The sequence below is a fragment of the Amphiura filiformis genome, chromosome 11, assembly GCF_039555335.1.
Source record: "Amphiura filiformis chromosome 11, Afil_fr2py, whole genome shotgun sequence".
NCBI classification, from domain to species: Eukaryota; Metazoa; Echinodermata; class Ophiuroidea; order Amphilepidida; family Amphiuridae; genus Amphiura; species Amphiura filiformis.
Window position 1 is genome coordinate 41280499 of NC_092638.1, and position 26052 is coordinate 41306550.

At 37.1% G+C, this 26052-nt stretch overlaps 1 protein-coding gene across 2 annotated transcripts in view; it reads right to left on the reverse strand.

Moving 5' to 3' along the window:
* Window positions 1–26052, reverse strand: part of LOC140164849 (GPI inositol-deacylase-like) — a 50523-nt gene that overhangs the window by 18608 nt on the left and 5863 nt on the right. For both annotated transcript variants that reach the window (XR_011860591.1, XM_072188226.1), the window contains exons 5-14: window positions 23166–23257; window positions 22183–22329; window positions 21750–21893; window positions 16829–16881; window positions 15824–15890; window positions 10975–11083; window positions 10018–10328; window positions 8988–9063; window positions 6993–7133; window positions 5391–5602 (exon numbers count right to left, since the gene is read on the reverse strand). Coding sequence is in view for 1 of the 2 variants with exons in the window: in XM_072188226.1 (XP_072044327.1) it covers window positions 5391–5602; window positions 6993–7133; window positions 8988–9063; window positions 10018–10328; window positions 10975–11083; window positions 15824–15890; window positions 16829–16881; window positions 21750–21893; window positions 22183–22329; window positions 23166–23257 (1352 nt within the window). In the remaining variant the exon portion in view is untranslated. The remainder of the gene's footprint in view (window positions 1–5390; window positions 5603–6992; window positions 7134–8987; window positions 9064–10017; window positions 10329–10974; window positions 11084–15823; window positions 15891–16828; window positions 16882–21749; window positions 21894–22182; window positions 22330–23165; window positions 23258–26052) is intronic.

A 26052-nucleotide genomic window follows, 5' to 3' on the forward strand; every position in this document is an offset into this window, starting at 1 on the left:
AACCTCCTTGGAATGCATTGAATCAACTGTCATTGGAATTGTGCCATGGAATATGTGCCTGAATACCATCAGTTTCTATGCTGTACAGTGAACAATGTGGACTACTTGGCTACTTCAAAAATGCATTGCTTAACAATAGGTGAGGTAGCAGTATCAATTTGTAAGAGACACAAAGACTGATTTGGCAGACTACACATTTCACTGGAAGTAACTGTGACACTGAATAATAAGCTACATGGACCAAATGTGAACTGATCAATGAATGACCAATTCCTGATTGAATATCAACTTATTTATTAGATATCATTGTGAATAGGAAATAACTTGCTTAATAAATAAACTCACATTGCCTTAGTGAGGAGCACACTAACAGTGTGAGGACATCTTCTAGCAAGGTGCATCTTTTGTAACTATGGTAATTACTTTACCCTATACTACTTCATCAATGCAAACTTCTCCTACATCAATTATGGCTGCACCATCTTTACCATCAATGCAGACCCCTAATGTTTATGTCCATTGTATGGCTAAAGCTCCCATAAGAACTCGCCCACATGCAGATACCACCTTTCATACATCTGACAATTCTGTATTAACAAGAGCATTCAAAAATCTACACGAGCATCGTCGTCCTATCACACATCAAACCTTGTTCAAACCAAATTGGAAATTATCTCACTACGATTATATACCATGCAAGGTAGTGTATAAAGAAAGAGTACAAATTGAGAAAGACAAACAAAGAACTAAACTTAAATGGCGACTCATGGAAAAAGAAGCTCAACGTCATCAGGAGGCAATTGAGTTGGAGCGTCAACTTGCTGAAGCAGAAGGCATTGACTTTGAACCACCTGGTGTTGATCCATTTAGACCTATTCAGCGACGAGGTTCTGTTTTCTTTCAAGCCCCATCAAGAGGGTTTGAATACGAGTACTCACACCAGTTGAGCCATTCTACACAATCTGCCCTTAGCCCTGTACCTGATGTAACATCCATACGCCCATTCTCATCGAATCATCCAACCATTAGAAAACAACATAAAGGAGCCTCTGACACAAGTTCCAATTATAACTCATTTGCACTGCCACCAATAACATCTGTTAAAAAAAATATACAAAAAACTGAATCGATGCCCAGACCAAGCCTAACTACAAAGGGACGATTATATCAAACAATCCAACTTGCTACAGAGCAAAAACATTCCAGACAGATATTGTCTAGCCCAATGAGTCCTTCAAGTGGGTGATCTTCTACCGTGGATGAGTGCTCAATCAAGAACTCCCTTCTGGGAAAATGATACTGAATATGAGTCAAGCAAGTGCTTCTTTTAGTATTGGAGATGCTAATATCACTGCCTCCTATTGACAAAGTAAGCAACAGCTGTGACCCAATTTTGGTTGCAATAGGATTTGCACAGTTCATGAGACCACTTTTTAACCAAAAGCCTTACATAATTGTTGCCGACTGACCGACTGATGGATACACACACCACCCCCATGTAATCACCTCAAAATGTGGATGCCTTTTATGACTATGCGAACATGGTCGTCTGAATCTGTACTTAATTGACATACCGAGGACGTTTTCCGCCTTTTTTTGCGTGTATGGAATTTTACCTAGCAACTGTGTACAATAGAGGACATATTTCGCAAATACATTGTACATGCAATTGTGGTCGTTTGCAGACCTCCTTGAACCGACAATGGTCCCCATTGCAGAGAGGTCTCACGGTTTGAATGTGAAAAACAATTGTGTCCTATGTATGCTGGCAAACAGCTACGACCTATAAATCACCATGAAAGTAACATTGAAAATATGCAGTTTGATTTGAATTCTCAAATTTTGAAGCACAAATAGTCATTTGAAAGATCAATTTAAGACCGATATTCAATTCATTATAACCAAAATTAATTAGTGGTAGGCCATATTTGTGGAAATTTCTGCACGCTCTGCAATTGTTTCAAGAATTGTGGAAGCATTATGTATCCTTAGGCCTGGGGTATTGACTTGGACAAAAAGGTCTGAAATAACTGGCAACATCAGTAGATTGAGAGCAGACTTCTGCTCCTCCCTGTTGTTAAACCATCATTCAACAACTCCTCCTATACCTTTGTACAGGAGCCAACCGTTGTTAATCCGTGACGAATCCACACTTTTACTGTAGCGTATACGCGAACGCGACCGAGACTACGTGTTACGCCAGAGCGCGTAAAATTCATCATGCCTAGAACCTGTGTGCATATGCAAGCTTTACAAATTGAATTCCGTATTTTCTGGTAGTGGCTAAACATTGCAGTTTTATTCTGTAGTTTTATTGCTGATATCAACAGAGAAATCATCAAAGTACATGTAAGGCTGAGTGGCAATGATTAACTGACATTCCTCATGAAATAAATCATGTGAATTATACGATCTTTAGCTTCTTCTCGTTGTTGAAAGGATTCTATCATGTTTCATCGTTGTTCATCACCGTTTAACAACTCACGTGCGGTGCGTCTGTGTGGTTTACTTAAGCTCGTAAGTTAATACTTTATATGAAGTAAACCACGCAGACGATGTGGCCGCATCGTTGTTAAACGGTGATGAACAACAGTGAAACATGATTGAATCCCTAAGTCTGGTGTACAGAAAGCCATATCTATACACATATCTTGCAGTCAGTTTCTGACTGTTTTAATCGGTCCTGGTGCTGTTTGAATATTCACAATTGACCTATTCGGTAAATCCCATTTAAGCCTTTAAGTTTTAATGGTATATTATAACTTTGGCTCAAAATATAATAAGATACATAAGAAAAAGTGTACACCGGGTGCCTGGTGCCAAAAGATATGACCATACGATGTTGGAAATTGTTTTTTGTTCTCTAATTATACCCAGGTATAATATTGACAGTATTATAATACATTAACCAGCTCAATGTCATATATAGTTATGAAGATACGCTTAAAACATTGCCAAAAAGCACCATTACCGCATCCGCCTAATCTGCATCCACCTGTTCATCCACCCCTGACATTTTTCACTTACATTAATGTGGTTTTTATATTGAAAACTGTATTGTTCTAAGTTTTAGCACACTAAAAGAATATAAAATTAGGCTTAAAATGTGGCATCAACTAGTCCAGTAGGACATGGGGTTTTGAAATGCCAATCAAAATTGTACGGCAACTTTTGGAAAAATGTAATCCCTCCACCTTTTATGGGTACCCAACTTGTAACATGCGACCAATTATTAAAATATTTCAATGTGTGGGGTTTAAATCACAACCTATGTCGAACATTTGTATTCAATATGCTCATCAAGGTTCCTCTTGAGTAGGTGGCCTCAGCTACAAACATATGTCTAGATGCCGATGCCTCAACATCCATTCCCCTTACTCAAGAGGAACAGACAGGCATAGATGGGAATATATAATAATATATCTCTAAACAGGTCATCCCAAGTCATTTTTTAAATCAACTGTTGATTGTTTTTATGGATATTGGCAATGATGGTCATATTGAATACATGTAGATCAATTTGAGTGCAATTCAATTGCATATACATTGTACTGATCAAGAAATATGATTGATATTTGATTATCTATAAGCTACAATGCATAGAATGGGGGGAGCAGGGTTTACTTTAACGCACAAAACACATATATTTACGCGTTCAGGCACTTTGCGGACCCCTTTAAATCCAAAGTCCAAAACTCCAACGTGTACAAAATCTTGAAAACGTACGCGTTCAGATATTACAAGATTTGAGTAGAGAAACACCCGATATTGTGCATTTATTCTCGGCTTTAGGACCTACTCCCGACATGCAGGGTCCATCATATTTTGTCAGCATCGATCCATGCATGTTTTACAATAATTGCGAGTCTCAAGATTTGTATAGTGTCAGTGGACCCTGTGTAACATTTGAAATTTTGCAAATTGAGTTCGGGTCCTTTTTCTGCTTAAAGCAATTATTCAAATAGTGTAAAAATAATGCACTAAATGGCTTCAATTGGTCCTTTATTTTCATTTCTAAAAATGTCCCTCTCAGATGGGAACATCCCCCTGCACAGTGGATAAACAAGTGGCCATTTTCGCTTCTGCTTTCGACATTTGTCAAGTTAGGCCCTATATGTTTGACAAGTTATAGGCCTACAATAATAGGGAAAACGTGGCCACGAAAGGCTTCAAGAACCGCCATTCCACAAATTTTCAGCTTTTTCAGCTGTTCAGACAGTGCCAAAATGGTCGACCAAATCGCTTCAATTAGGTCTTCATTTTGTAAAACTTTCCAAGTTTTGTGGGGGCTGGCTTTCCCCCTGCGTAGTGGATAATCAAATGGCCACTTTCACTTCTGCTTTCGACATTAGCAGCTATTTGCCAATTTATGTCTAACACAATTTATAGGCCTACCATAATAGGGAAAACTTGCCGTCCACGAAAGGATTCATGGACTGCTCATTTCACAAATATTCTGCTTTTTTAACATAAAGTAAAATTTTACGCATCATAGTGCCAAAATGGTCCACCAAATCGCTTCAATTAGGTGTTCATTTTACAAAAGTTTCTTACTTCTCAGAGGGCATTTTTTACACTTTTTACACTTTTCTTCTAAAATTGGCCCTCCCCCTTCTGACTGCTCTAGATCCGCCACTGCTCCAAAAACACATACATTGTTTAAAATTTCTTCTAAAATAGGGGGCCTAATATCATGAAAATACCCCTTGGGCAATGTTTTTGACCCCTTCAGAGGAAAAATTCACAATTGAAAGGGTCAAAAAAATTTGAAAATACCCCTTCAGCAAAATGTTTAAGGGGTACTACACCCCTGTGGTAAATTTGTGACTATTTTTGCATTTTTCTCAAAAATAATAACACTCTGGTAACAAAAGTTATGTATATTATTGGGGCAAGGGATCCAATTACTACACTGAAATTTCAGTAACTCAAGACAAGCGGTTCAGTATATATGATAGGAAATGAGGTACATCCTAGCGGTACCTTAGTTCTTATCATAAATAACGAACCGCTTGTCTTGGGTCACTGAAATTCCAGTGTAGTAATTGGATTCCTTGCCCCTATAATACACATAACTTTTGTTACCAGTGTTTTATTAGTTTTTGAGAAAAATGCAAAAATAGACACAAATTTATCGAGGGGTGTAGTACCCACTTAAAGAAAACCCTGGGGGAGGGGACATTTTTTCAATTCATTTTTTCTTTCGTCTTCTCTTATTCTTTCCTGTTCCCCCTTTTGGTGCTTTCTTTGATATTTTTATCCTACATTTGCTCCTATATGGATCCGCCCCTGCTATGTCTACCTTCAGTTTATATTGACACTGGGGTTTATAGCTCACGAGTCAGGAGGATGTTTGTTAGTGTAGTTTTAGGGGAGGTTGAGTCACCTACCTGCCCAAACATGTCTCCAAATGCTGTGTGAATCTCTAGCTTGTATTGACACCTTGGGTTTACATATACAAGTAGCTGAGGGAGCCTAGTGTCATGAGCAGGTTGACCTGAGTGTACTTTCAGAGGCAGGGTGTTGTCTTCTCTTGCTGGGATGACTGAGAATGAGTCTTCTTTGCTCCATGGTATATGGAGACCTAATGTACTATTAGCATCTAAAGAAAACACACAAAAGGAATTGTCAATCTCAATCCATTTGTGTGAAGGAAATCAAGAAAATTGAAAGATACTTTAGTTTAGACCCTGAAAGAAAGTTGGCATCCAAGTTACTTTAGATTAAGTGTTGAAGTTGATAATCATGAACCTATAGTGCAGAAACAGGTACTATACATATATCATGACGCAGGCACACACCACCAACATCAGTCTTATTTACTGACATACATGTATGCACCATGACGCAGGCACACACCACCAACATCAGTCTTATTAACTGACATACATGTATGCACCATGACGCAGGCACACACCACCAACATCAGTCTTATTTACTGACATACATGTATGCACCATGACGCAGGCACACACCACCAACATCAGTCTTATTTACTGACATACATGTATGCACCATGACGCAGGCACACACCACCAACATCAGTCTTATGTACTAACATACATGTATGCACCATGACGCAGGCACACACCACCAACATCAGTCTTATTTACTGACATACATGTATGCACCATGACGCAGGCACACACCACCAACATCAGTCTTATGTACTAACATACATGTATGCACCATGACGCAGGCACACACCACCAACATCAGTCTTATGTACTAACATACATGTATGCACCATGACGCAGGCACACACCACCAACATCAGTCTTATGTACTAACATACATGTATGCACCATGACGCAGGCACACACCACCAACATCAGTCTTATGTACTAACATACATGTATGCACCATGACACAGGCACACACCACCAACATCAGTCTTATGTACTAACATACATGTATGCACCATGACACAGGCACACACCACCAACATCAGTCTTTATTTACTAACATACATGTATGCACCATGACGCAGGCACACACCACCAACATCAGTCTTATGTACTAACATACATGTATGCACCATGACGCAGGCACACACCACCAACATCAGTCTTATTTACTGACATACATGTATGCACCATGACGCAGGCACACACCACCAACATCAGTCTTATGTACTAACATACATGTATGCACCATGGCGCAGGCACACACCACCAACATCAGTCTTATTTACTGACATACATGTATGCACCATGACGCAGGCACACACCACCAACATCAGTCTTATGTACTAACATACATGTATGCACCATGACGCAGGCACACACCACCAACATCAGTCTTTATTTACTGACATACATGTATGCACCATGACGCAGGCACACACCACCAACATCAGTCGTATGTACTAACATACATGTATGCACCATGACACAGGCACACAACCAACATCAGTCTTATTTACTGGCTTTGAGATACAAATATTTATAGCTGTTGATATTTTGAGAAGAGCTGTTTATTAAAAGACTTACCATTGTCAATAGTGCTCTGACACTGTATAGATATAAGTTTAGCTGTAAAGGCTTGGTGAGGTTTAGTCAATTCATCCAGGCTTATGCTATAGAATGTAGACCCACCAGGTTGTGTAGTCTTAATAACAGTCTTGCCTTCCTCTGAATATATTAATATAGAAAACTTCAGCTTACACAAAAGAATATTCTTTATTTTGGTTATCAATTGATTAAAAAATTTGGATGACATCTGGCGTTTACCTAATAGTATACAAATGTTACCTGTCTATGGTTGATATGTAATCACAAGGTAAACAAGGGAGTTCTCAAACCACAAGTTTTTCTTAGGCAATGCAAGTGTCCAGGATATATATTGGACCAACTTATTTGACCTCAGATGCCCTCATCATCTCCAATTTTCCTGGTATATAATACTGATCATTTTTACAGAGACTTGTGAAATTTAACAATCTTTACTAATTTGGACTCAGATGACTGCTGATGATCTCCAAAATTGTTGACACATACATGTACTGACAATAACTATCACTAAGGTTCTGAAGTATTTTGATATGCTGTTGGTACATGTTGTGAACAACCATTTATGTAGATGAAGAATTATTTTTTTAAATCAAATGATCTGTGACCTGAAACATAGCTTGCATAATACCGCACTACTCATATATACTTATGTCCAAACTTAAGCATAAACTTTGTTGTGTATAAAGAATCTTTGCTATAATCAGAAACAGAGATGAAAATACTACTTTACGTCTGACGTCACCTGCAATCAAACTCAGAATTTTGCACTTTCAACAATATAAACCGTCTCAAAAGGTAGGTCTATTTAACCTATCAACTACACTGGTTTTCAGAAAAGAACGGCAGTCCCTTGCTCAGATTGACGCGAGCACCCTGTTAATGAGTGACATACGCGGAGCTTTGTGTTCACTTCAACGGCGCCGATCTGGCGCTGACCAACGATTTGTCGCACAATCGGCCAATCAGATTATCGGTCTGTTGCTATGATTGTCAGACGATTGATTCAGCCAATCAGAACCCCACTCCGTGTTTACGCCCTGCACGCTCTCAAAATGTAAACAAGTGCCGTTCTTCTCTGACAAAAACTTTAGGGACTGCTTTTCTATCACTGATAGGGGGGACATACTTTCAAATTTTTATTTACATATTTGCACATATTTATAAAGCAAGGACAGTCCCAGATTGGAGGCGATTACAAATGCACACAAACATTCCATACATAATGTAGACATGATAATTTTTACTGGATTATTTTAGGGATCATCTGTGCTACTTTTTGGCGATATGCCAGCTTACAGCACATTTAATTGTCCGATTTAATATTAGTGATAAATGATAAAGCTGTGACTTTGACAGGGGTGAAAGTAGTACTTCTTCAATATTTTTTCACCCGTTATTTATTTACGGGGGCAATTATGTATGATTTAGTGGCAAATCACCCTTCACCCCAGTTTATTTGGAATTGAACACTTAGAGGTTAATAACTGCGCATCGGTTATTTGGAGGGCATTGTGAAAAATCTAAACATTTTGCCTTTGGAACTGAGGGATATTCCGAGGTCCAAAGCAAAATGTTTAGATTTTTCACAATGCCCGTTCTATATTACCGATGCAAAGTTATTAACCTCATTCATAACCGTCACTTTAATCTCTTCACCTTACAAAATAACACAAAATGTTGCTCAAAAGTTTATAAAAATAGATGATTTTACATCTTCCCTTTCCAAAATCGATCAGGCTAAATATGGTAGCGCACAATCCAAATACGGCAGCCAATGCACGCGCAGTTTGTTCGACGCACAACAACACGCAAACACCGGTCAATTGTGTGCGACATTGGAACAATTACGCATTTTGCGGTCAATTGTGCGATATTAATGACCTCGATTTGCGTTTGCGTTTTCGCAAATAACAAAATATGATTGGATCGCACGCATCGCGTTTATTAATGAGGTTATGAATGCAAAATACATACCTCTGGCAAATAACCCAGGGAGGGTATAGCTTATATGCCTAGGTTCAGCACTGTACAGCTCAGCTGAAACAGGTACCTTGACAAAGGAAACAAAATGTAGACATCTTATAATGAAAAATCATGTCTTGCTGTATTCAAAGTGATGTTGTTTACAACATTGAATTTACTGGTCAAGAATGTGTCAGAACGAAAGAAAGAAAGAAATATTGCATTTTGAGGCGCAAAATGGTTGATGTGCCACATTTATTTTGAATGCCTTCTAATCATGAATGGTCTGTAGTCTCACATGTCTTTGCATAATCTGTTATTTGAATGGAACTTCAAATCTGATATGTCACATTATTGAGTCAACGCTGACAAAATTCCAATGTCAATTCAGCAAAATAACCAAGGCTTATGTAGCTTTGCAAACACTTCTTGTGCATGTAGCTTTAATAACCACTCTATAGTTTGATCATTATGAGTCTCTCTGAATTCTTCCTTCATAAAAGCATTCTTCCTTCACAAAGGATTCTTCCTTCATAAATTAGTTAATGCCACTAAATCATAGGTTTATTGGGATGTAATTTTAAAATTGTATCATAAAAGTATTGATACATGTAATCTATGTACTTTAATGTAATTTTAACATCATTTTTTAATGTATAAGTATTCTTTTACTTTTGCTGCAAGGCCTCCTTGGAAATCAGTGTCTTAGCATTGAAGGGGCTACCCTGCCTAGATAAATAGTAAATAAATAAAATAATAAATTGCTCCGTGTGCAAATGTAATCCGGGCACAAGCATGAGACTTTGACAATACTGTATGTCACACATACATGTATATGTACTACTCCTGATGAATTCATGTAATACATGCATCCTATTATGAGGACTGTCTATTTGATACTGATTAAACTATGATATGAAATCTCTTGTCAAAACACAAAAAATTACATGTTAAATGAGGGCAAATTTTTTGGGTGTGTTTTTTTGACATCTTGTGAATTTTTAATAGTATATATATTTGTTTAAAGCATTAAGATACTTACATGCTTTCCATTGGTCACTTTAACCACTACAGAGGATGCCTCTGGAAACTCTGACAATCTCAGATGTAATTCCCTCATGCCACTTCTCAACGGTGGAATTTTCTTACCCCTCCAGGATACATCTACCCCCTCTGTACAAGAAGTGGAATCACCTTTGGTGCACACAAATACCCATTTGTTGTATGGAATGGAAGCAACCACTACAAAAGAGTCATGGGGTGGTTTTATGGGAAATAAGTAGTGGGTTGTGCGCTTGGAGAAAGATCCAGAAAGGTATAAACTACTGCCTTCAACCACTTCAAATTGGGCTTCTGTATGAAATAGAATAAAATACATAAGAGTACAAGCTACCTGTGTTATCCAATTATGATGGGACTAATAAGCAATGGCTGATTGGGTATTGAGAGAAGCAGGTGATGTGTGGCCCTGTTAGCCACTGTACTATCCAGTGTCTAGGTTTGATCCATATAACAACACAATAGTGTTCAATTTAGTCAATGCGAAGATCACAAAGGTTACATAAATGAGAAATGTAATGTAAATGAAGAAGTGCAGCTCAGCTGAACAGGCACTATACTAGAGAGAATAAAATCAGAACTGTTCGGATTCCAACCACCATGCACTCACGATTACATGTCAATTAGTTCACCACCACACACCACATCATTCATCTGCCGATGAATTATTATTCTCTTGTAAATGTCTCATGGCCAAATAAATTAATTATAAAGAGAGGAGGTTTTTACAAATATAATCGAAAATTTTGACCCTCGACCCCCTAACAAATGGAATTTCATTTATAAGACATCAAACTTTTGGTTTGTTCCTTAAATGAGTGCTAAAGCTGTCAATGTTTTACAAATAAATTACTTCTGTGTAACAATACAATTACAATTTTACCATAACTATAGCAAAACTTAATTAATGAACTTTTATGAAGACCTGATTTTTACATACCATCAAAGTTAACAGCCACATCAGTGCCTACACTAGCTTTCTCCTTGCCATTATGGACATCAAAATGATGTTGAAAAACTGACATCTTATACTCAACATCTGTAGAGATCTGCACAACCAAGCAACAAACAAACAAGGTTTCAAAAAGTCTCTCCCTTTTCTGGAAGATCTGAGAGAAAGTAGATCTCTCCACACCAGGTTCAAAGAACACACAAGAACCACACCCCCCTGATCTGCGGGGCTGATCATAGATATGACAAAAGTCTCGAAAATGTACAAGTCATTGGCAGGGAAGATCATTTCTAGAAGAGGAAGATCTGAGAAGCCATAGAGATCAAGACAAAAAAAACTACTCTTAACTTGGATGTTGGATACAACATGGCCACCATTTACGATGATCTGCTGACACTTGTAAACATGCATATTAAAAGATGCAATGATGTTGTCGCAAGCTAAGTTGGTGCTAAGAATCTTTAAGTAAATATTTTTGTTCCTAATATGAAACAGCTAGTGCATTTGAACTCATTATTATGTCTTCAGAATCTTTACCTCTATACTTTTGTACATGCTTTAAAAAAGAATAAAATCATGTATCGATTGATTGAATGAGACAATAAATTGATAATAAACCCCTGTAACCTCTTCATAGAGTGCATAGTTTACATGCGCAAGTCACTATGTATAACAGTAATTTATTTTTAGCAACAATAAAATACAGTCTCTTTTTGCAACCAATGAGTGTTTTTAAGGGAATTTCATTTTTGCAAAAAGTGACGTGCCATCTCTGACAGAGTGACCATGCCCTGGAAGTTCTACATCACGCCGACGATCAAAACTATAAATTTCCATCACAAGAAGATGGCACAACATTTTTAAAGACCAAATTATCGAATGGAACACACCGCTTCGCTAGTGTGAACTAGGCTTGTATTATCCCGTGCATTATCCCTTACGTGACACGCATCATACTACACGTTACACGAACGTGTACACGTATTATCTAAATTGTCTAAATTCTGTATTCATGGTATTTTTTAAGACCATATGAAGAGCTTTGTTTCAATACCCCTTACATCCACTTGTCCAATTTTGAGAACACATCAAAAAATCATCAAAAAAATCACTGATATATGGGGGTTTGCAACAAAAGCAGTTTTTGGCGGGATGCTCATTCTACCCAAGCATCCCGCCAAAAACTGCTTTTGTTGAAAACCCCTTATATCAGTGATCTTTTTTATGATTATTTGATGTGTTCTCAAAATTGGGCAAGTGGATGTAAGGGGTTTTGAAACAAAGCTCTTCATATACAAAACTCCCATCCCAAATATCGAAGCAACAACATTTACATGTTAATTACTATCACATTTTATTATCATCTGAATCGGGAAAACCCCCACTGCCCAAAAAGGCTCGGATTACTTACCGATTGCAATTGTTCCTAGAGGGGTTCAAAAATTGACGATTGTGACGAAAATGACGTGAGTTGACGTCATTATTATCCACAGTGGTGCATCTATCAAAAACGGGATCTATAACAATGGCGCTCCCCATTGACATATTTCTTTAACTATCGGACATTTGACAGTTGACACTAAATTTAGTGCATGGTTAGTTGGTTACTTGTTTTGTTTGACTTTTATATTTGGTTTGATGTGAATAAATAATGTTTAATTCATATTCTAGTCCAATTTAATTCTCCAAAAGAAGAGCTTCAAGTTAAGCTTAATAAACGTTCGTGTACACTTATACCGCATGTTCCTTACGTTACACGACCTTTTCGTTCATGTAACGGTCATACCGTTACATGTTTACAAGCCTAGTGTGAACAGCGAAGAATTTAAAGATACAATTCATCAAAAGGACAGCGTATATACTCAGAATAGTACACAGAAAGCCATCAGTATTTTTAGGGCATACTTGGCATCAACCTGAAGATTGGAAGAATACAAATGTAACCTCAATCTTCAAAAAAGGAGTTCGCACACAACCTTACAACTATAGACCGGTTTCCCTTACTTCTCTATGTTGCAAGGTGATGGAACATAAATCATAAGTCTTTTTTGAAGTATGGCGGGCACAAAAGGAGAGGGCGTACTTTGGAGTGAGTAAACCTTTGTATGCTTTCTCAGCTGACAAAAGTTTACTCACTCTAAAGTACGCCCTCTCCTTTTGTGCCCACCATACTTCAAAAAGGCTTATTAATTCAAATGTCATGAAACATCTTGACAAGTATGGCATACTGACCTGATCATCAACATGTCTTTTTCGCTGAAACCGATCGTGTCAATCTCAACTAATATTGACAACAAATGACTTCACCAAATCCCTCGACAAGGGGCGACAGACAGACATCATCATAATGAACTTCAGCAAGAACCACATCAGAGGCTCTTGCTGAAACTTGCCCGTTATGGTGAGGAAGGACTGATGCTAACAGGGATTTCTAACTTCCTGATGCAAAGCAAGCAAAAGGTAGGAGGTGATACATCGAACTGCGCATGTGTCCAAGCAAGCGTTCCGCAGGGCACTGTACTTCCAGATCACCTCTACCGCTCCTCTTTTTGCTCATGAAACTCCAAAAGGCCCTTGACAGACTCTGTAGCTAGGAACAAACATGGTGCATGAAATTCAACACAGATAAGTGTTTCGGCTGAAAGGTCACAAATGCCAAAGAAACTAAACAACATACATACTCGCTAAATGGGGCCGCCACCTCACCGAGTGGTATGCACTGCCAGAATCAACAATAACAATAACCGACCCTACAGCCCCTTTAAAAGCAAGACTACAAGAAATCTACAAATAAGTGAACAAAACAGCACACACACCAAATCCGGTTTATTTTCCCAACCTTGGGTGTTTAACCGTAAAGAGCTTGAACTTGTATACCCTTCAATTAAAAAATACATATATGGTCATTTTCACGGTAAAGGGTGTAACTTTGGATTTTTAACATTTTAATCCGTAGTATTCTAATAAAGCCACAGAATTCCATGATTTTTGGCCACATAAGTCATTTAGTTAGCAGCTACCTTGGGTAGCATAATCAGCTTTGGGAGTTACTGCGTTCAGTTTTAGCAGGCTTAATTGTACCTAATATTGCCATTTTGAAAAACTATAAAAAACAGTAACATTTTTGTAAAACCCTGTGTTTTCTTCAGTTAGTTCATGGATATTTTTCTTATCCTGAAAGTACAGTCATATGTTCAGTAAACACTGCCACATTAGATTTAATTGTGAACAGCCCTGTATTTTTGAGAACCGGACTTCGATATTTGTCGCTTCGAGGCTTCATTTTCCGTTAACAAATGTTAACAAACTTTGTGGGTGTAGCTTTGGTTCATAATTCTTGGTTATTTCTTCACTTCTTCTTGATTCATAACAGTTGTTATCTTAACTTAAAATGGGTAACAAAAATTAGTCGATTTGCAAGCTTTTAAAATTTTTATAAAATCTTGACTTCAAAGAGCCGTTTTTCCGTTAACTTTTTGAAGCCTCCGAAACAAACTGTTCAGCAAGCTTGTGCAAATATAAATAAAAGAGCTCATCCAATCTATTTATCAAAATGTAGCAAAGTAGATCCTCAAGTGACTTGTTTTTAAAGCGTGGAGATATATATCACCGTTTGAAAATGGGACCCAATACAAACTTTCCGTTAACAATTGAAGCCTCCGAAACAAATGAAGCCTCCGAAACAACAATAAGATTAATTATCATCTATGCATATCTAAATTGGTGTTTCATACTGATATCTGCATTGTAATCGTTACTTGATATGTGCAGAATGTCATAAATTAAAAAAAATTTTGATATTATGGTTAATGTTTGAAAAATATACTGATACCCAAAAAGCCTGTTTCGAGGCTTCACATGAAAAAAAACACCATACTTAACAAATGGGTGAAAAAGTTAACATGCTATAAATCTACAATATCTGCCGCATAGAATCATTGATTCAATACACACAAGAAAATAACAGCTTAGATGATCCCAACAGTGTTGTTTTCAAAAAAAACACTTTTGCAGTGTTTAGCCATTGTTAACATGAAGCCTCCGAAACAAAAAAAATGACTTGCTGTGATAATTTAATTTTTGTCACAACTGAAATTCAATACTTAGAAGCAAAGCATGAAAATGGGTAATTGTGATATTTTTTACCTATTTTTTATGTCAACTTGTAGTAGTTAGCCAAATATTTTACTTTTATGATCACCTGTGTTGTTAACTGAAGCCTCCGAAACACAAATCGCTTGAATTGCCAATTCTAAAAATAACTCCAATTTCTGTGAAACTTGGCTGGGAGGTTCCTTTCATCAAGTAGTATTTGTACATGAAGTTAGACATTCAAATTATTTTAGGAACCCAATTAAAACTTAAAAATATGTTTCAGGTTTGGAAATTTCCATTGTAAATGACACTTGATGTTAAAAATTTTCAAAACTGCAATTACAAACATAGCAAAACATGGTATAAAATTTAACTTATATCTGTTGACTTACTTTGGAATGGGATTTCACATGTATTACAGCTTTCTTGTCATAGTTTTCTGACGTTATGTAAAATACATTTTTTTCTTAGATTTTAACCAAAATGTTATGGAAATGTCAAATTTTTATTAGAAATCAAAAGGTTTAAGCCTTGAAACATTATTTTACTGGAATTTAAGTTGCTTCTATGCATGATTTCAGTAAACAGAAACATATATAAGTGGTTTGAAATTTTGACTCTAAAAATCAAAAGTTACACCCTTTACTGTGAAAATGACCATATGCAAATACAACTTTGAAGCCTTCTTGTTCATTTTTAGCCAATGTGCTTTTTAGTTTATTTTTTAAACAATTCTGCTCACCTTCTTGGTCTTTTTATCCACTATGTCAAATATAGCTCTCTTTGTTGCCATTACTAGCTCTTTGCACCTGTTCAAAAATAATCATGAGAGTTCAAATTTCTTCAGATGTTTTTGCCTTTACAAGTAAAGAAACATGTTTATTTTAACCCATCACTTATTATTGGCTCTGAAGATGGCACTCGCTAGAGTTCCGAAAGCTCAGCCCTCTGAAAAGGACTTCTCTAGGGAAGATATTAAATCTTACTCATCACTTATTAGATACTTTTTACATTTATTTGGGATAAAATTAATTGACATAAAGTTTTGAGTATATTTTAGATTATATACTTCATTAATATATTCTTTGTATTAATTGTTTAAAAGTGGATCATATAAGATCCATCCGTACTCCCATCCATAAATTCTTTATGCTTGATCTGTTTAAGAATGACAACAAAAGTATTGTTTTCCGAACAAGGAATTATGAAGTATATAAAACAAATATATACTGTCTTTATGCACCCCTCAGGAAAATAGTACTATTTTTCACCTTGGGCCCAGAACATCTCATTAATACTGTAAAATTGCCCTCTCGTAAAAATGATCACCAGCATTATGGGCACGACCCTTAAGGAAGGAGCGCTCTTTTTGTACATGAAATTTATCTGAAGGCAAAGCAGCCTATACGCGCCATTTTTCACAGCATGCACACTTTACAGTACTAAAATTATTACACTTCAAAAACATACATCTGTACAAGATACATGGTAAATACAATTTACTTAATTTTTGAACAAAAAGTTACTATAAATATGAATGTAGTGTGTATATTAAGTTTCAACAGTTGGAAAGTTCAACTTAAATAAAGAAAGCCTCTTTGGATAATTGCACATTTCTGCAAATCTGTACCCTGTATCTACACAATGTCAAAGATTTCAACAGATGAATGTGTTAGCAATTACACACTGATAATGAACAAACTTAATATACATGAAAACACCATTGATCTAATCTTGATGTACTTACCATACAACACATAAATGATCTGTAGAAAGCCAAACACTGGGTACTCCTGTTGTCTACATCGTAACACAAACGAAAAAAAAATTAATTTATATTCTTTAGATTTTGAAAAACAAGAGCACCAATGGTGCTGTAGCTCAATTGTTTCTGGATATAGGCATGTCATTGGAACTAATATATAATTGAATACCTGAGTGGAAGAAGGGCCCAACTCAATTTTTTACAAAAATGAGTTAGACCCATCATTTTATTGCCAGCAGACTGTTCTTCCTTGTGTGTGAAAGATGAGCCAAAATCCTCGCTCTAAATAGTTTTCCATGTACCCTTAATCATGGTTTTCATGGAAGAAAGGCCCAACTCCATGGAGTTAGGCCCTTCTTCCACAAATATTGGGGTAAAGAGGAATTTTGTTCATCCATGAAAAAATCTGCTTTTCATATTGCATGCTTCTACTTGTGCAATTAATGGATTTCTGTAGCTATTTATAACACATCTGCTTACGGAACTGGTACTTGCAGTATCTTAGTGGAAGAAGGGCCCAACTCCAGCTCGTATTAAGACCTGTACCGTTGCCATGAAAACATCATATATAATTTCGAATGTATGTCTATAAAACTTTTCAAAATATTAAGTTTTTTCTTAATATCTCAAAAACAGTTTTGATGGAGTTGGGCCCTTCTTCCACTCAGGTATTCAATTATGTTATTGGTATCATGGTATTGTAAGTGCATAATATCACAACTTATTGTCGGTTACCATATTCAGCATTATTATTATGGACTGCGCAAATAGAAATTGGAAGTATGAGGTAGAGAGTTATTTGAAAAACAGCTTTCTTGAAGAGAATTGGACAGAGCTCCACCATCTGACAGCCATAAGGAACTGTCGTTAGGAAAAGCTCTACCATCTTAAAGCCCCATTTAAGGAATTGTAAGTGAGAAATGGAGGATTTATCAAAGAAGGTTGAAGGAAAATGTCAACATTAAAGCCAGGCTCATGACCTTGAAAACTGACCAACGTACATATGAACTGCATCATGAGATGAACCTTTTTAAAATACCGCTTTTCTGAAAAAAATGGACAGAGCGCTGCTGTCTGATAGCCCATATGGAGGAATTTTTAAAGAAAAGCATGAAAAGGTTGGAAGTAAAGGCATCAACTTTGAAGGTTCATAACATGAAAACTGAGCCACCTGCATACATATGATCTGCATCATGAGATAGAGCTATCTAAAATAAAGCTTTCCTCAAAAAAATGCTGAGCTCTGCCGTTAGACAGCTTTATTTTTTAAAGGATCTTTCCAAGTGGAAGATTTTTGAAAGAAGGTTGGAGTACTGTATAAGTGGTAATTTTCGCGAGGGTTTTATTTTCGCGAATTTCGCGATTAGAGCTCCAACCACGAAAATAACACCTCCCCAATGTATGCAATAATGTATTACAAGTATAGGGAAGGACTGGGCAATCGCGAAAATAACATTCGCGCACTCCAAATCGCGAAAATAACTGTACGCGAAAATTACCACTTATACAGTAAAACTCAAAGCTCATAACTTCAACAGCTATGTATGTATAGCCATGTATGACCATATAGCCATGTACAGTTATGTATAGCAATGCATAGCTATGTATAGACAAGTATAGCTATGTATAGCCACATATCGCTATGTATAGCCATGTATTTTTATATATAGTGCCATGTATTGCTATGTATAGCCATGCATAGCTATGTATAGCCATGCATAGCTATGTATAGCCATACATGGCTATGTATAGCCATGAATAGCTATGTATGGCTATGTATTGCCATGCATAGCTATGTATAGGGGGCACACCACTAAATCAATGCACCATTTGTGTAACCCTAATGAGTTCCGGTAAAATACAGAAACTTTTTTAGGTATTTTGGGCTGGTTTTTAGGCTAATTAATCAGAAAGAGTGGCGAATTATAGCTTAAATAAAAGTGTAAAGCCTATGCATAAATTTGAGTCGCCAAAAAAGTCGCATTTTTATAATTATGGAGAAAATAGGTCAGCGAATTAAAAAATGACAGAAACCGGTTTGCAGTCTTGAGAGCATGTCAAAAACAGTGAGGGCGCTGTTCGCGGCCTCGTAGCGGGAAAATGAGGTGGAAGGACCCCCATACATTGAAACATTCATCGATTTGCAATCGACTGGTTATCATAAAATATTTTAAAACGAGCCCAAAAGGCCTCAAAATGAGCAAAATTTAGTGGTGTGTGCCCTATAGCTATGTATAGCCATATTTATAACCATGTATAGCTATGTATTGTCATGTATAGCCATGTATAGCTGTGTATACAGGGCTACCAACTTTGAAAAACACATTTCAGTATTCTCAAACCTTAAAATCAGTATTTTCCATACAAAATCAGCATTTTGAAAATATACTTACGGTTCACAAGATATAGGCATTTTAGGGTTGCTCAAAACAATTAAATACAAAGAAAGTTGAAAGCGCTCACAGGCTATATCTCAAAATTAATATTCCTGAGAAACAACTTATTTGGCTTGATCACAGCACTATGGTGCTAGGATTAAATGTTTTTAAATTGAAAAAAAAATCGCAAGAGCTCCACCGTTGTGGGTGCTTTTGCAGAGATGCCACTAGGTGCATATAAAAAAAGGAGGAAAATACCAGGGGGTCTGGTATACTCAGTGGGGTGTTCAAGCCCCAGTTTTTTATCAATCACAAACCTGTTTGAAACCCTAAAAATTATTTGTTTTCATGAGAAACACTAATTTTCAAAGAGGCTCCATTTTCAAGTTACAGCACTTTAAAATGTCCACTTTCCTATATTTAACCATGCACGAAGCATTTTCAAAACTTTTGCACTGGCTTTATTACATGACCTATGCATCTGAATTACACATATGTGAAGCACAATTTAAAACTTATAATTCATTGATTCAAGTGGACCACCCACCAGAAGCCAACCACCCCCACCTGAAGGATCACATGTTTTTTCTCACATGGTTTTGTTCATCTTTTCCAAAACTGAAATGAACAGTTGAGTGCCAATGTCAATTAGAAGATATTGGCTATTATGTAGGCCAATGTATAGCAGTTGAAATGCATGAAAAGGTTGAAGTAAAAGCGTCAACTTTGAAGGCTCATAACTTGAAAACTGAGCCACCTTCGTACACATGAACTGAATCATTTCACTTTAAATTAAATAGGCCTATTTTTTCATTTTTAATCACCTCTGAGTGTGCATGAAAAGTCCAGGTTCCCGACAATTTTAAGGCTATATGGTGGCTATAAAATACCAATTGCAAGTTAGCCAATTACATCCTGGTAGACCCGTCCTAGCGATAGCGTATTATAATACCACCACATTTAAGGTTATACGATGGAAAGCGTGGGGATGCTAACTTTCCTATTTACTACCGAATCAGAATTCCTATTTTTTAAAGATTTTCTCACCAAAAGTTTTTAAAAGTAGGCCTAAATAATTTTCAAAGTCTCAATACAAATGTTTTCAGCTGTTGTTGTTTGTCTTTTCCTATAGAAAGACACATGTAGAGCATAAGCATAAATGAATTTACATGTAATAGGCATACCTTTTATTTTTTACACCTTGGTATAGATTTATATCTTTCTATAGGAAAAGACTGAAATCAGCAGCTGAACATATAATTTGTATTGAAAAGTTAAATTATCTAAAACCCACTACATAGCCTTAAATGTGCTGGACAAAGCATTTGTTTACATAAGGGTTGTTATCTTTTCAGCTAATCATGATTTGAGGTCAGACCTCATTACCAATGATATAAACAAAGTGTTGCTACAATGGTTCTGAATATAATTGGGAGGATTTGAGACATTGCTTGCTCATGGCTCATGCACAGAAGTAAGGGCCTATAGACAGCACAAGCCCAATTGGTGCTTTATCTATTGACATGCCGAATGTATGGCAAAGCAACACTGAAAAGCAAACATTGAAGGAACAAAATTCAACATCTCTTTTACAAAATCGCCAGATCAAGGAGTTTGAACAGTGTTTGTAATATGATCAGCACAACAAACAGTCTGCTAAGGAGACTATTCTCTGAAATTTTGTAAAAATTTTCGTAACAAAATGCTCCAAAAATCACACTTTCCGTCTGAATTTTCCTAGCTAATTAAGTAACAATCATGAACGATCATGCAAAGATCGCTCCCTCAAATTACCAGCTCCATTGCTCAAACGATGTAGCAAGAGAAAGTAAAAAAACATAGAGAAATCTAGATCACGACTATAGCTACAATTGCTGGCAATTGAGCTAATAAAAGAATAACAGGAATAATGAGGGATGTATACGGCAAAGATAAGAAACTGGTCTATTTTTATGCTTGAGGGAACTGCGTATGACCACTTCACTTTGTAATAGCCAATATTGCCCTGTAATTCGGCATCAGTTTTAACAGCACAAGTCCTCAACAAAACAGGATGTGTGCACATACCGACAAAGAACAATGACACTGTTTGGTATGATGTCACATGACACCTCATGCAATATATTATATTTAGGTCTGATATTTTTGCATTAAAACCATCTGTTGGGTGAGAGACAGTAATAAGCAAGCCTGGAAATAAGCAGACTGGAACCAGGAGCAATTTGTTTTTGAATATTGCTCCTGGTTCACTGGGATTTTACAAGCACCAGGAGCAATATTTGAAAAAGAAACAGGAACAATTTTCAAATAGTAAATCCATTTCTGCATAATACAATATAGCATTCCAGCACTACTGCATCAAGTGCACAAACTGGAACAGGAGCAATTTTCTAAAATAAATTGCTCCTGTTCATGTGAATTATACAAGAACCAGGAGCAAATGGTGACTTTACGAGGGCAAATTTGTTCCCCACGACCGCTTATTTCCAGGCTTGGTAATAAGTTGGCTGGTGAATGGTACTTACAGTAACACTAAGTCCTCTTGACTCTGGTACTATTCCATCTAGGGATGTCAGCCCTGTGCGTACCTGGAAGTCCCTATGACCTCCACCAACTGACAGAACAGTAACATCTTGGAGACGGCTGGAATTCACATTTTCTTGCCAGTACTAAAGGGCAGGAAAAAAAAAAGTTCAATATTAAATCTAAGATACACAAAATCTTTGATACATAAATATAAGTGTCAAGTTTTGGAAACAATGGGCTATGCCATTTATAAGAGAGCGCGTCAGTGTTTGGTGGTAAACATGTACGCAATACACCCCCATGTACATCCATACTCCCATACAGACATCCATACAGACGGATACATAGCCTTTTACCTTCAGTGAGACAAAAACTAGAGTTACCTTTAGAATAGAATGCACCCCTTGATCATCACCCCATTAATTGTCTTACCTGATTGACTTTGGAATAGAATGCACTCATCTTGCAATCAATGTTAATAACTGCATTCTGTTGTGGTGTAGCCTGTGTGATTATGGTGTGCACCAGACTTGTGTCAAAATTAGGCAAAGTGAATAATGCTCTAGCAATTAAACCACCCTGCAAAAACAAACAAATCATAATTACGTAAAAGAAATAACGTGATTCTCCCAAAACATTTGTGATGTTACCCTTGTTTGTCAGACCAACATCTGTCTTGCTTTTATATGACTCTGAGTATTGTGTTTGTAGGTTAGGAAGATGCAGTATACAAATACAACATGTTTTGAGGGGAAGTAGTCAAAACTACTGGTCCCTCGGTGTTGGATGATTTGACTACTTCCCTCCGCTGCCGCTTCGGGAAGTAGTCAAATCATCAACACCGAGGGACCAGTAGTTTTGACTACTTTCCAAATAAAACATGTTGTATTTGTTTTACTATACCTCATAAATATTTTCACTATCACGGTAAAATCGTAAACAAAAGTCAAAACACACACCAGTCAACGTGCCAGCCGGCATGGTAAATAAGCTTAATATTTTGGCTTACCTGATTTTATTGGAGGATTTCTGTTCAATCAATCTACATTTTGACCTATAGGCTTATTATTCTTTTTAACATTCCATAAATAACATTTTGTTTCATAAAACGTCAAATTCGCGTGTTATTTTCCATCGGTATCTCGGCAAAATAACTACAGCAGACGCCATTTTCACGATAAACGCATCTGCAGAATCTCCGTTGTGTAGCATAATGCTACGTCAAAAGGAACGGTGACGCTGGGTCGATACACCGTGTGGTAGTAGGGTGCGGAAGTTTTCCTACTTCCCAGCGTGCGCGTAATTGCACAGGCGCGGGAAGTAGTCAAAATACTACGTGCTCGGACGCTGACGTTATTAACCAATAAGATGTATGGATTACCTAATAAATATTTATGAGGTATAGTAACACTTACCATGGAATGTCCAACCAGTAGCACACTTGTAGGAGGGTCTTTGGTAGAGCTGTATAAGGTTAGGATGTGCTGGATGCAGTGGTGTACAAATTCTGTTCCAATAGAATCAGCCAAATTTACATCAATGAAATTACATGAAAAGAAAATTAATTACAACATGCAGATTATTCTAATATTGATGTAACAATTTTAATTTAAAAACAAATGAGAATTTGTAAGATTCTGCACTAGCAAGGACTACACTTCACACTTGCAAGGACTACATTTTGACTGGATCTCACCACTAACATGTACATGTAGTTGCCCAATTAAATCTGATTTTGGCATAATGCATCACATTTGCAAGGAATATGAATATGTCAGAGACAGATGATTAAATATGTGAGGGTCACCTGTGACATCAGTGACAATGATGTGACTCATAAATCTTCAATATACTCTAATCAGCTTGTAGATGGCGGGACTCATATCATCATGGACAGCTGAGCGCAGCACGTACGCTAATTGCGTTCTGCCTGTAACTGTCGCATGCTTTTGTGAATTTACACAGGCCTAACTTTGGACTTTATTGACTCGCGCAGTAACAAAAATCAAATAATTCTCCCCTATTACAAGCTGATCATAGTAAACATGTTCCTCTTCTTATCTCTACAAATTGTGATCCATGGGTTATTCAGGATTTTTAAGCCTGTCTAAGTGATGTGATCAAGCAAAATCGGAAGTCAGAAATATTGATTTGAGATATAGCCAAACAAAGGACACATTTCCTTTAGTTTCCTCTTGTTTTGGAAACTCTTTAACTGCTCATATCTTTTGAACTGGTTGTTCAATTTCAATGGGGTTTTGCCAATGCTTTTTACAATCGTATAAGAAACTGAAAATTGAATATGGCCGACTTCAGACTGATTTTGCTTGATCACACCACATATGATGGACCAACTGTTATTATTGGAATAGCAAGATCTTGAAAGGGAATATTATGTGACATTAATGAGCACAAGTGTCTTGGCTAATTTACATTAACTCGTATTGAGAAAGACATGCTAACTAAAATTCAAAATTGTTTTATTAAGGTTATTAATTATTTTAAACTGTTGTGATTTGGTAGTTCACAGCATCTTACTTAATGGTAGTGAGCTTTGGCAAAAACTGCATTGCTCAATTCATAGCGAGCGTGTAGAAGAATTAAAATATCACAGATGTACTTTTATAAGTGCTGTGGTTCTTGAGTTACGTTGTAAAGAGGGCTGAAACAACAACACTTTTGTAAAACATACATAACTCATTAACAACAATAAATTAAGCAAGTTTGCAAAGTATACGATTTGTAGAATGAACTTTTGCAAAACATCAAGGTGTTAATTTTCAATAATATATTGATCTAGATAATGGAAATCTATTTTTAGGTTGCTTCGACCAACAATACCTCGTCTACCCTTAAAAATATCCAATCACCACTGGTAATTCATCCTGTATCATGCATTGGTAGATGATACGACCACCAGTAAACTCTTCCTCAAACATTAATTTTAGATCCATACCCAAGTTCTGAACCAACCACCAGCAAGCAGCCTCTACCAGCATAGCCTTCCAGAAAGCCGCCCTGCTTGTAATCAAATGGATGCAGCTACCTGTGGGTTCCACTCTGCTTTAATACCATACAAAGTCTTTATAACACATCCTTGGTTCATCATGGTTTGATATATCAGGCAACTTAGGTCAACTGATATACTCATGAGGCATCAAATCTCCTGCTTTGTCCCTAATTATTTTATCAAACCAACTTTTAAATTGCTACTAGTGCCACACACTTGTGCTAATCTCGACTAAACTTGGCTACAAGAAGCTCTGTTCCAAACTCCTAAGTTGAACACAGATAGGCCTAAAAGGTCAATTTTAGTGAAAATTAGTGCCAGTTGCTTGACCCGATTTCAACCATTATTATAGCTTGTTATTTGTTCTTGCTCTATAAGTCTATAAACCAGAAGGACTGCAGAATAAAGTTTGGTTTGAACTTATGCTTTATGTCTGTAGACACAAGGCAGGGAGATTTTGCGCAAGCAGCAGGGAGATCACTTTGCTATCACTGTGGATGTTAATGGGAGATGTATGCCTATCAAGCCAAGGATGAAATGATTAACAAAATATGAGGCAATAACATGAAATCAAGAATGGATGGTGTAAGAATGTATGGCAACCAAAGCAGAAGGTATTGCATCATCCTTCACTTCCGCCTTTATGGCTCTGATGCCGCACCCTTCACTTCTGCCTTGATGGCTCTGATGCCGCACCCTTCACTTCTGCCTTGATGGCTCTGATGCCGCACCCTTCACTTCTGCCTTGATGGCTCTGATGCCGCACCCTTCACTTCTGCCTTGATGGCTCTGATGCCGCACCCTTCACTTCTGCCTTGATGGCTCTGATGCCGCACCCTTCACTTCTGCCTTGATGGCTCTGATGCCGCACCCTTCACTTCTGCCTTGATGGCTCTGATGCCGCACCTGCAACAATCCCATAATAGCTCCAATTACCTGGAACCGGATCACTGCACTAAAGACTGAAGAAACAACTTACAAACAAGTCCAATATCATTGGACTCCTATCTGGTCAAACAGTATGCCATACCAGGTTTCATGCACATGACAACGATCTGATGAAGGTCATCAACAAGATGCATGAGAAAGTCATTTTCTATTTTAATCTAATAGCCCAAGTCTACTTAACCAATCATACCATTTTTCACCCGATATAGCAGTGACGTCAATGCCTTGAAGCAGTCGTTTAAGCTCAGGCATCTATGCTGCAATTTGAGGCTGCACCCAATGAAATACACACTGACGTCGCTACCACATCATGTGAAAAATGGCATAAACAAAGATGTTGACTG